General features: G+C 40.5%; 1 protein-coding gene across 4 annotated transcripts in view; it reads left to right on the top strand.

Annotated features, from left to right (window-relative positions):
* LOC132395384 (disco-interacting protein 2 homolog C) overlaps positions 1 to 13123 on the top strand; it is a 594953-nt gene that overhangs the window by 389960 nt on the left and 191870 nt on the right. For all 4 annotated transcript variants that reach the window (XM_059971899.1, XM_059971900.1, XM_059971901.1 and 1 more), the window contains one exon: positions 9329 to 9460. In XM_059971899.1, the coding sequence (XP_059827882.1) occupies positions 9329 to 9460 (132 nt within the window). The remainder of the gene's footprint in view (positions 1 to 9328; positions 9461 to 13123) is intronic.

Raw genomic sequence — 13123 nt, 5'->3', positions numbered from 1 at the left:
AATTTGCAGGCGACCACGCCAGATGGAGAAGCACCCTGAGGCGACGCCTTTAAGTCAGGCAGGGAAAAATTCCTGAAAGCAGCAGAAGACAAGCAGGCCCATTGAAGGGAATGCTGCATCTCCAGCAGAGCTGAGGCCATTTACAGATGCGACCTTTGCAACAGTGACTGCCACTCTCACGTTGGTGCGGTCAGACACAGACGGCACTGTGTCAACATAGACACCTCGCAACGTCCATGGTCGAGCTCGCCCAATGGAGGACCACAAAGTCTCTGCTGCTTCCTTGGGGTTCACGAATCTCTGGGAAAAGCAGTCCCTCCATATCAGTCTGGCCTGCTCAAAATAAAAGCAGGTGATGTTACATAAATGCTCCAGGGAATGGGAAAGGTAAATCTATTCCCCTGGATCTTCTGTGTCCTCCGCTTCTAGAGAGGTAACGAGCAAACCAGCTACACCAGACTCACACAGAGAAATCAAGTTACCTGGCTTTGCTGAATTCAACATTGAGTCTAGAATATTTCTTCACTATATTGCTATATTTCTTCACTATTCTTGGTGTGGCTGTAACGAAACCCAATTTCCCTCGGGATCAATAAAGTATGTCTGTCTGTCTGAAAGCTTCAACGTTCCCAGATGGGAAGTAAGCATGGCTTTGCAGCCTTCTGGACCCAACATTGAATTCTACAAGTTGAGGTGACTTGATTTTTCTGTCTGTATTTGTGGTTGTTTGTTTGTTTCCACTTTCTGGGAGTGCTGAACCTTCCCGCCCTGACTATCCAAGCATACCTTCCTGTGTGGCATTTCACAACCCTTATATTCTTTTGTCTGTAGTATTCATCTCTTAACTGCTGCTATTCACTCACTAAGCGAATCAATTTGCTCACATTTATCTCCACGCTCACCCCAGTTTTACCCTATCAGAGACATTCCTCTCCCCCACCTCTCCTTCACCTTAATGAGCCTCTTTTGTCTCCTTCCCAGATCGAACCAGTCTGTGACCTGAAGCGTTAACTCTGTTTCTGTTCCTACAGCTGTGTCCTGAGCTGAAAAGTATTTCCAGCATCTTTTGTTTTTATTTTATAACAAATTTGTGAATCGTGATGTATTTTATACACTGCACAGGGAAATACAAAGGTAAGAGCAGTTTTTGAGTTATGAGGAAAGTTTGTAAAATATTGTCCTTTTCATGCAAGTGGTGTTGCATAAATGGCTCCAGGGAATGGAAAAGTTACAATTGAAATGAACTTCAACTGCTTTTGAAATGTAACATATCCAAACCATTTCAGGAAGCTGCAGTAGCAGCTTTTGTTGAGTATGTGGTTGTAATGAGATACATCAATACCTTTCCTGACTTGAATCAGAATCAGCTTTAATACCACAGGCGTATATTGTAAAATCTGTTGTTCTGCAGCTGCTATACGGTGCCATGCGTATAGTTTACAAAAAGAAATATCTGTATATGTAAAAATAAATTAAATAAGTAGTGCAAAAAGAGACCAAGAAAATGTGAGAAATTGTTAATTGTGCAGAAATCTGATGGGGGGGGGGGGGGTGGCGAAGAAGCTGTACCTAGCGTTGAAGAAGCGTTGAGTGTTGAGGCTCCTGTGCCTCCTCCCTGATGGCAGCAATGAGAAAAGGGCATGCTGATTGCACAAATGAGAGAAAATCTGCAGATGCTGGAAACCCAGTGCAACACACTCAAAACGCCGGAGGAACTCAGCAGGCCAGACGGCGTCTGTGGAAAGAAATAAACAGGGCTGATGACGGGTCTTGGCCCAAGAGGTCGACTGTTCCTTTCCATAGGTGCTGTCTGGCTTGCTGCGTTCCTCCAGCAATTTTGTGTGTGTTGATAGCATTCTGGGAAACACCTTAATGCACTTCACCATATTAAAAGGAAGTTCCAGTTGTTCTACAATTTTGCTTCGAGCGTATGAAAAGATAAAATAGCAATGCAGCCAATCTGTAACTTTCGAATGGAAGCATTTTGAGTAAAAAAAAATGGAAAACGTGCACATTCAGTGTCTATGAAATAGCTCCTGTACCTAAGAAGGTGTCCAGAGTACGTTTGTGGTTTGCTGCTGTTGTAGCCCATCCACTTCAAGGTTTGACACTCGAGAGATGCTCTCACTCTGGTTGTTTGAGTTACTCTCACCTCCCTCTCAACTTGAACCAGCCTAGCCGATCTCCTTTGACCTCTCTCATTAACAAGGCATTTTCTCTCCCACAGAAATGCCCATCACTGGACATTTTTTGTGTTTTGCACCATTCCCTGTAAACTCTGGAGACTGTTGTATGTGAAAATCCCAGGAGGTCAGCAGTTTCTGAGGTACTAAAACCGTCCCACCCGGTTTGGATCACATTTCGTCCCCATCCTGATGTCTGGCCTGAACGACAATTGAACCTCTTGACCATGTCTGCATGCTTTTATGCTTTCAATATCTGCCACGTGATTAGCTAATTAGATATTTGCATTAACGAATAGGTGTAGAGGTGCACCCAGTAAGGGTATTCTAAAAGGAAAATACATCCTGAAAATACAATTAAATAATTTGAATATTTTGTTAGAGGATGAAATTTGACTCACAGTGAGTGCAAAGTACAACATGGTACTTTTGGATATCACTGTTGGGTATAGCTATATTATCTGTTTGAAGGAACTTGATTAGTTAAAGTAGTTATTGCCCACTGAGAAATAAAAACCAGAACCAGTCTTTAACGTATGAATGTGCTGAGCTGTTGGCATCAGGTTCAGAATATTGGATGAGTTGAGGCTGTAGAGGCAATCTATTGGTACAAAACCTTTACCCAATGATACGATTAAAGATGTCAGCCATAGATAACCAGCTATTTGTGCTAGATGTAATTACAAAAAGTGCTTGCAAAGTCTGTGTTATTATCCCAGTAGGAGGCCAGAAATGCATCATTTGAATACTCTGCTGCCATTTTGATATAATAGATTTAATATGTTGCATGCTGAAATAATACAGTAAGTACAATTGAGTGAAAAGGTCATGGAGATGATCTGTTTCAGTTATTGGCAACTTCAAACAAGATCTGGAACTCCTGATTGAAGGAAAATGAACAGATGGCAATTGTTTTATTTTGTTTCCTGAACATAACATTCCATTGAATGGGTAGATACACTTGCTTTCTTGCTGGTTGATGTGAAATTTTTAGCTTACGTTCTGAAGCCAAATGCAGGAGATTTTGCAGATGCTGGATATCAAGTGTAAAGTGGACAAAATGCTTGGAGGGCTTAGCAGCTCAGGCAGTATCTATGGAGAGGAATAAACAGTTCAGCCCAAAACGCTGGCTTTGTTCCTCTCCATAGATGGTGCCTGACCTGCTGAGTTCCTGTAGCATTTTGTGTGTGTTTCTAAAAACAACGGTGATGTCATGCAATATTAAAAGGTAATTGGCACTAACTTCTTGTTAAGTTGAAATTGTTAATGCCCTGAGTAGTATCAGACACAAAATTCTGGAGGAACTCAGCAGGCCAGACAGCATCTATGGAAAAGAGTAGTCGACGTTTTGGGCCGAGACCCTTCATCAGGACTGGAAAAAAAGATGAGAAGGGTCTCGGCCAAAAATGTCAACTGTTTATTCTTTTCCAATAATGCTGACTGGCCTGCTGAGTTCATCCAGTATCTTGTGTGTGTGTTTTGATTTGCAGCATCTGCAGATTCTCTCTTGTCCCGGTGTACTATATTTAATTATTGTATCCATCTTCTTAAAGTTTTCTTCACGTTTGTTTTTAAGAACTAGGGAAAGAACTTGGCTAATTCATTCGCTAGTGACAGAACACACTGTGTGGGGTACCACGGTAGTGTAGTGGTTATAGCACAATGCTATTACAGCTCAGGACTTTGGGGTTCAGCGTTCAGTTCCAATGTCACCTGCAAGACGTCTGTACATGCTCCCTGTACAATGTGGGAGTTTTCTCTGGGCGCTCCAGTTTCTTCCCACAGTCCAAAGACGTTCTGGTTAATAGGTTCAATCACAAATGAGAGAAATTCTGCAGATGCTGGAAATCCAAACAGCACACACAAAATGATGGGGGAGCTCAGCAGGCCAGGCAGCATCTATGGGAAAGAGCATACTATGGAAAAGAGTATAGTCGAGGTTTCGGGCCGGTCATTGTAAATTGGGGGTTAAATTGTGGGTTGCTGTGTGGTGCCGCTCAAAGTGCGTATTCCTTGCTGTATCTCAATAAATCAATACATAAACGTGTAGTGGGCTGGATTGGGAGAGAGGGACTCCCATCCGTTCATTCAGTTTTAGAAGTTGATTTCATGAGAATTTTGGTAAATTTAATTGTATAATAGAGTCAGCACAGGAGTCTGTACAGCGATCCGGTCAGTCCCTTACCCCTGCTCTTTCCCATAGCCCTGGAAATTATTATCTCTGGTATTGTGCAATCCCTTTGTGAAAGTCTGGATTAAGCCAGTTTCCACGGATCTTCCAAGCATCTGGTTCTTGACTGTAACTACATCTGGGGAAGGTGAAAATCACATCACTAAACTGCCCTACTCTTGCATCTATACCCTTCAATTTTAATCAGCATTTCCTGGCTCTCACACTACTGAGGGCGTCTCTCAATTTACACTATTTTAAGTTTTCTCATGTTTGTGACTATCTAAGTCTATTGTGACTGTCTCAATCAAATCACTCTCAAATTGCTTCCTGAAAATGTGTTCTCACCTTTGCTTTTTCAGGAGCTAACGCACAAAATGAGACTTCATTGCACTGTTTGCATTTATCTGGAGATATTGATTAAATATAGATTAGGTGAGAATGAGGACATTCATGGTGTTTCTGAGCAGAACACTCAGTGAGCACACCACAACAACCTGATAATAGATACTTGGGGTTTAGAAAGATATCGCAGAGGGGCTTGAGCAGAATCTGGCCACAGTTACTCAACCTACACGCGCTTAGAGAGTTAATAGAGGAGAGAAAGATGAGTTATTTCACCACTTCCCAAGTAGATTCAAACTCTAAAGAAGCTGTACAGAATACTGGGAATACAAAACAGACTGAGCAGCAGAATTAGCAGGTTGTATTGCACAGATTGTGTAGCTAACAGGTCCCCTGAAAGTCTCCATCTCACTGGTCTGCTTGTGTCAGTGCTGTCTGGATCTGCAGACCAGATAATCGAATTATGCAATACTCTAGAGGTAAGATGCTCTGACCATGGACTTATTACTGAACCCATTATTGTTCGTAATTGACTGGATACATGTTGTATTTGGACCCTCAGCCCTACGTCAGCCATAGATAATGCAGCCCTGTTCAATTGCACTCGAATGTTCATTATTTTTATCTGCTCTAATTGGTGGCAATTAATTAACAGCATGTGATTGTTTTTGTAAGTTTTTATGTTTTAAAAATTATTTTAATGTTTTTCAACTAAATTTAAATTTCTCTGATCTGCAGAGACAGTTAGATACAGTGAGAAAAATCTGCCAGCATAAGGTGTCAGGGGGACAGGGCTGCATTTTTTGCCTAAGGCTGGTGGCTGGCCAGCAAAGGCCCAAGGTCAGAGGTCAGTGCAAAGCACATGGCCATGTAAGGTTAATGTGGCTGGAGAGGTATCACGCAATGGTGGCCAGGCTGAGTCTAATGCAATCTAGCCCAGCCTCCTATACATTGGTGAGACCCGAAGTAATTTGGGAGATAGTATTGTCGAGCACTTCCACTCTATCTGCCAAAAGTGGGATTTCCTGATGGCCAACCAATTTAATTCCTATTCCTATTCCCATGTTGGTCCATGGCCTCTTTTGCCACGATGAGGTCACTCTCAGGGTGGAAGAGCAAATACGTCATATTCCATCTAGGTAGCCTCCAATCTGTTGGCATGAACATTGATCTCTCCAGCCAGTAAATTTTATTTTATCTTATCCACTTTCCTTTCCCTCTTTTTCTTTTCCTCACTATGGCCTCTTACCTCTTCTTCTGGTCTGCCTATCACCTCCCCCTGCTTCCCCTCCTTCTTCCCTTTCTTCTGTGTTCCACTCTCCTGACAAATTCCTTCTTCTCCAGTCCTCTACCTTTCTGACCCACCTGGCTTCACCCGTCGCCTTCTAGCTTTCCCTCCCTCCCCTCCCTCCACCATTTTATTTTGCCGTCTTCCCCTCCCTGGTGAAGGGTCTCGGCCCAAAGTGTCAACCTTTTTATTCATTTCTATCGAAGCTGCCTGACATGCTGAGTTCCTCCAGCATATTGTGTGTGTTGCTCATGATTTTCATATCTGCAGAATCTGTTGAATGCTTGTTCTTGCTTTTTACCAAAATGCTTCGGATTTCTAGCATCGGCAGTTGTTCTATGATTCCCATGTAGATTAAAGTAATTCATGAGAGTAAACCAATTTACAGTTAACACAAAACAACTGAGTATTAGGGATGTATCAGAGTTTCAATGACAAGCTAACAAATGTAGAGGAATGGGGTGCAATCTCATGCCCTCTTCTCATTGCTACCATGAGGAGGGAGGTACAGAAGCCTGAAGGCACACACTCAGCAATTCAGGAACAGCTTCTTCCCCTCTGCCATCTGATTCCTAAATGGACATTGAACCCTTGAACACTATTTAACTTGTTTATTTTTGTTTTTTTGCATTGCTTATTTAATTTAACTATTTATTATAAATATATACTTACAGTAATTCACAGTATATTTTTCTCTGTATTACTATGTATTGCATTGTACAGCTGCCACAAGCTTGACAAATTTCATGACATATGCTGGTGATATTAAATCTGATTCTGATTCATTAAGAGCTACCAAAAATTGAAAAGTTTCCTTTTCCGTGGATGGAGCGAATGTTTCCTTTGGTGGCGGTGTCTGCGACAACGGGGCACAGCCTCAGAATAGAAGGACGTCCCTTTAGAACAGAAATGAGGAGGAATTTTCTTACCCAGAGGGTGATAAATCTGTGGAATTCATTGTCACAAACAGCTGTGCGAGCCATGTCATTAGGTATATTTAAATCTTCTTGTTTAAGGATGTCAAAAGTTATGGGGAGAAGATAGGAGAATGGGGTTGAGAGGGTTAATAAACCAGCCGTGGTGGAATGGGCTCCCATGTGATCTTATGTGAAATGTGTGTAACGTTACAATTGGCTTTTTAAAATAATAGATACACTGTGTATAGATTTTCAAGATGGGCAAGTTAGAAGGAATTTGTTGGAAGAGTTCAGGAGTATATCACAAGGAAATTGAGCAAGCTGAAACAAGAACTTAGGGTAAATGACATCTGGAATTCCTTCAATGAGTAAGCCTGCTTCCATCCACTTCTGAGATGCTCTTAATGCTTACCACTCTCTTGATATATCCTTATGTAGCTTGGTTTCATATTTTGATGGGTAATGATATAATGAGGCACTTGGGGATATTTACTCAAAGTTAAAGTCAAGTTCATTGTCGTATGCACAGGTGCAGTGAGAAGCTTGCATGTAGCAGCATTAGACATATGGCATCATATCAGCAGATTTCACTCTTCAGAGATTGTTGGCCTTGAGTCAGTGGTCCCATAATCAGGACTTGTGATGTGCACCAGCTACTCATACGACCATCCACCACCTGCTCCCATGGCTTCACGTGACCTTGATCAGTGGGGGTAGTGTCATTTCAAACTCATCTGTAATTTGCTCAGCAACAATGCAGGCATTTAACATGAATAAATAATTTTGTTCTAACTGTGTCCTGTCTAGTATTATTTTCACATTGCGTAATTTTTCTGTAAAAACTGTGGCACATACCACCAAGCTTAAGGACAGTTTCTATCTCACCGTTACAAATAAACATGATTAAACATAAACTTTGTAAATAGGTTTATTATTGTCACATGTACCAAGGAATGTGAAAAGTGTGTCTTGAGTTTTATCCTTACTGGTCAATTCATTGCAACAGTGCATTGAGGTAGTGCAAGGTAAAACAACAAGAGTTTCAAAGAAAGTGCAGTATAGGTAGACAATGACGTGTTATATATAACGATGTTGATTAGAAGGTCAGGAGTCCATTTTATCATCGTTCAATAGTCTTAAAACGGTGAGATGGAAGGTCCTTAAGCCTGGGGTATGTCCACAATTTTTACATGTGAAAATAATACTAGACGGGACACAGAACAAAATTATTTATTCATTTTAAAGGCTCTACATTGCTGTTAACCAAATTGCAAGTGAGTTTGAAGTGACATATAGAGGATGTGCTTATCAAGTGCAGAAATAAAACAGAGTTTGAACAAACTGAATGTTCAAAGTCCACCAAACGTTGCTCATTTTTCAAAGCATTTGGTGACATTTGTACTGCGCAAGAAAGTTTTACAGAGCAGAGAAGGTATTATAACAATATATTGTGCATCTACATCTAAGGAATGAGTTCTTTCTTTTCTTTTCTTTTTCAATCTTTTTATTGAGTTTCATATATAAAAAAAATAACATAACATAATATTGAATAGGTTGTACATACATTAGGCTTGAAATTGAATTAGTAATAAGATATTAGTATCTTATTAAAATATCAGCAAAAAAAAACATCATATAATAATCAGTCAAATCTATATTGATTATATATGGGAAAGGATAATCACTAAAAGAAAGAAAAAATGTAAAAAATACAAGAAAAAATATATATTAGAAAAAAAAATAAACCTAGACTAACATGGGCAATAATTATAGTTTATATGTACATGATAGTGTCAAGAACTCCGGAACTCCATACCAGAACAAGGATAAAAAGAGAAAAGGTCCGGAAAAGGCCAAATTAACTCATATGAAAATGTTGGATAAACGGTCCCCAGGTTTCTTCAAATTTAATTGATGGATCAAAAATAGTACTCCTAATTTTTTCTAAACTCAAACAAGAAATAGTTTGAGAGATCCACTGAAACGTGGTAGGAGGATTTACTTATTTCCAATTTTGTAATATAGACCTTCTAGCCATTAGGGGTGCAAAGGCGATCATTCGTCTAATTGAAGGGGAAAGTCGACTACCATCCTCATTTGGTGTACCAAAAATTGCAGTAATAAAATGGGGTTGTAAATCAATATTCCAAACTGAGGAAATGATAGCAAGGAATGAGTTAGATTAGTTTTCTTATTGTTGGTCATCAAACTGGAGAATGAGTAAGATCAAAAAGCAAGAAGTGGGCAAGTTAACCTGAGCGTTGGTTACTTAATCTTCCTAAGCAAATTTTAGGTTTATTTACATATCAGATGTATATACGGTTAACCAAATGGGTTTCAAGAAGGCATTACATTTCAAAATTGCCTTTAAGCCAGTTAGTTAAAATGTTTATTTTTGTTTGACTTGTACCTTTACTTCCATTAGAAAACCATTCTGCACCTCCAGACATCACCACTTACACCACAGAGCACTCAATACAAGTTGAACGGCCACAAGGATCAACACCTAGAGCAGTCCCAAAGTACGGCAATGCTGAGCTAATGGAAACTGGAGATGGTAAGTTTTAGCCTGGTGACTGGTTTTATTCCATGCTCGGTTTATAACTCATTGTTTAACTGGTAATAATGTTTCTGAATTCCATCATTTAATTGACATAAATGATTCTGAATTTCAAGTGAATGATATGGATATGATCAACCAGTATAAATTAGCTGTTGTACCTTCAAGTTTCCATTAATGTTAATGACTAATTTATTTGTAAGTTAGATAAGGACAGATTTAATCAATTGATTTTCCTCCTAAATTGGAATTTTTTAATCTACGTGGAAAAAGTGGAGTTCTGGAAGAATGCTTATGTGAAACAAGGAATGGCAATGAATCCAGATTGATTTAGAAATGGTGTGATTGGCCTGTAGTGACTGATTCTTGGCACAGTAGTTGTGGAATAGACAGTTACACAACTAATTCCTGTTGGCTTGAATTACTGATTGCTGCTTGGAAGTTGTGAAGGCTTCCATGTATGCCTTGGTGGCCAATCTTGGAATAGTTTTGATGAGTTCATTAAGAGTTCCTTCTGTGGATGTCCATGGTGCATGGTGACAAAGAATAAGAAAGGAATGAAGAGTTACAACAGTTCTTATTGATGTTAAACATGAGAACTTGTGTTTTTTAACTTCATTGTGGGTTGAGGTCTGTATTCAGTTGGCCTGAGAGGGCCACCAATGAGCCACCTTTACGCCTGCCATCAGTGAGTCTGTTCCAGTCACTGAAAAGGCAAGTCCTTACACCAAAGCAGAAATCAGCAAAGTGTAATTCGGAGGCAAACTGAAAATTGAAAATGTGCCTCCTGCCTTGAGCTTTGAAAGCAATATGCATCTCAATCTTTTTAATTTTGCATTTATTAGTAATTAAGTTTGTACTTATTAATTAGCATTCGTGTCGGAGTTTCCTGTGGGGGTTTAAAGAAGGTTGATATACGATTTTGCTAAATCCAATTGCCACCTTGAATTATTGTCATATTATTGTCACTGCAGCATCACAGGCACATTGCTTCATAAGTAGCATTGCTAAGAAGTACATAAGTTAAACATAAAGTATGCACAATTTTTACAAGGAGAAAAGACACGTTATGTGTAAAGTGGTCTGGTGTTAATCGATATGGATCAGTGTAGTGCCATTTGGTTTAGGAACAATCTTGCAGACACAGCCATGGCATAAAAATGGATCTGATGAATCGATCCTTGAAGAAACTATAAGTACATTTCAAGAATGAAACTTCAGACCATTTAACCCATCATCCAGCCTGTTTAAGAATATTGAGTCAGGTAACCTTATACATTTGTAAAGCAATTCTGGTGGCACAGTGAACATTCAAAATATTCCTTCACATTCTTGGCTGTGTGCCCTGTAAATGGTTTAAAGACTATGGGAGGTTACTCACTGCAGTGTTACCAAACTCTAATCGGGTCTTTTAGCCACAGTATTTATATGATAGGTTCATGAACCAAGGAAAATGAGCCAGTGAGTCCAATAAGTAATTAATAAGATAATAATTAATAGTAAGTAATAAGAAGATAAACAAAATTTTCACTGTGAAGGAATTTGTTGCATTTGTACAGTGTTGATGAGGCCTTACTTGGAACACTGTACACAGGTTTGGTCCCCTTACCATTGGAGGCAGTATAAAGGAGATTCATCAGGTTAATTTTTGGGAAGGATGGGTTGGCCTACCACTCTAAGAAAGACTAAATAGCCTGTAGCTCTTAACGGCTTAGAAGAATGAAGGGTGCTTGACAGGGTAGATACTGTGATGCTTTCTCTCGAGGGAGAATCTCAAACAGTGGGACCTAACTGCAATATAAAGGGTTAGTCATCTGAAACTGAGGTACATAGAAATTTATCCTCACAGAGTGAGGGAGCCATGAACACTGACTCACTATTTTGCTTTCTTTTTACGCTATTTATTTACAATTAGAAATACTTAAATGTGGAGTGAATAAATATTTGATAGATGGAGAAGAAGAGGGGAAAATCATAGGAGAGGATTTGAGGCCACCGTAGATCAGGCCAGTGTCATTAAATGGTGGGACAGGTTTATATGGCCTCCCTTTTTTTTTGTGTTCAGTTTAGTTTCTGGTCTGTGATGATCCCAGTATGTTGCTTACGAAAGGTAATTCAAGCGTAGGTTATTATCTCTTTTAGTGTATATTTGTCTCAGCAATGCCGCGTAGAGTAGGCCCTTCCAGCCCACTGCGCCGTGCCGCCCCAGCACCCCCTGACAATCCCAATCAAACCCTCACCTAATCACGGGACGACATACAATGACCAGTTAACTTACAGCACCTGGTACGCCTTTGGACTGTGGGAGGAAACCAGCGGGCCCGGAGAAAACCCACCCACTTCATGGGGAGGGGACACAGACTCCTTACAGAGCAGCACCAGAATCGAACTCTGAACTCCAGAACGGCCAGAGCTGCAGTAGCGTTGTGCTAACTGCTGCGCTACCGTGGCACAGTGGTTAAAGGGGATTGCTAATTCCATGTCATTTTTGTGGCGGTTTGGTACTTCAGTCCATGCCTGAAAGTTGGCTAGGTCTTGCTGTGAACTCCTTGAATTACTGAAGGGTTGTGAATGGAATTTTGCGTTGCACATACAGCAGTGTACAATGGAATGTACACCATATGATGGAAGGGAGGGTTTTGTTGAAGCAGCTGAAGAATATTAGGCCTAGAACATTCCCATGAGGAACTCCTGCAGCCATGCCATTGGTTTGGGTTGTTTGACCTTTATTAACAATAACCTTTGCCCTTAGTATGTGATATTTTCCCCTGATGCTAACTGACATCCAATTTATCAGGGCTCCTTGATGTCACAGACCGTCAAATGCTGTCCTCATGTCAAAGTCTATTCCCCTTCCCTTTTCTCCTTCAGCTATGCAATTTATTCTCTCTCACATACCCTTAAGTCCCCTGCTTGCATTTTAAAGTTATTAATAATCTGAGCCTCTCTCATAAGTCCTAGATTACTATCTCACTACAAATCGAGAACGAATAATAAATTCAGTCTGCAATGGCTTCATCCCATGAATGAACCAAACATGCCAATAACCAACAAACACGAGGAAATCTGCAAATGCTGGAAATTCAAACAACACACACAAAATGCTGGTGGAACACAGCAGGCCAGGCATCTATAAGGAGAAGCACTGTCAACGTTTCGGGCCGAGACCCTTCGTCAGGACTTGAGTTGATGCTGCCTGGCCTGCTGTGTTCCACCAGCATTTTGTGTGTGATGCCAATAACCAAGTTCTCAAGGGACTGCCCTGTGATATGACAACAGACTTGACATCAAGGAGCCCTGATAACCTCATCAAGTTCCTGAACGTCTGCCTTACCCATCTTCTCATCACCATAATAGAGCTGAAGTTCCCTTTTTATTGTTATCTACCACCCACAAGCCTTCGCATTCACCACAACATTCTCTGCAACCACTGCTATCTTCATCAGGATCCTACCACTAAACACATCTTATACTCCTTTCCCCCTCTCCCCAATTCTTGAAAATATATTTCAAGGGGACTCTAATATAAAAGTGTGGCACGTGGCCAAGTGGTTAAGGTGTTGGACTAACGATCTGAAGGTCATGAGTTCGAGCCCCAGCCAGGGTAGCGTGTGTGTCCTTGAACAAGGCACTTAACCACACATTGCTCCAGTCCACCCA

This window comes from Hypanus sabinus, chromosome 6 (genome assembly GCF_030144855.1).
Source record: "Hypanus sabinus isolate sHypSab1 chromosome 6, sHypSab1.hap1, whole genome shotgun sequence".
Taxonomy (NCBI): Eukaryota; Metazoa; Chordata; class Chondrichthyes; order Myliobatiformes; family Dasyatidae; genus Hypanus; species Hypanus sabinus.
This window is presented reverse-complemented; position numbering and strand designations above follow the sequence as displayed.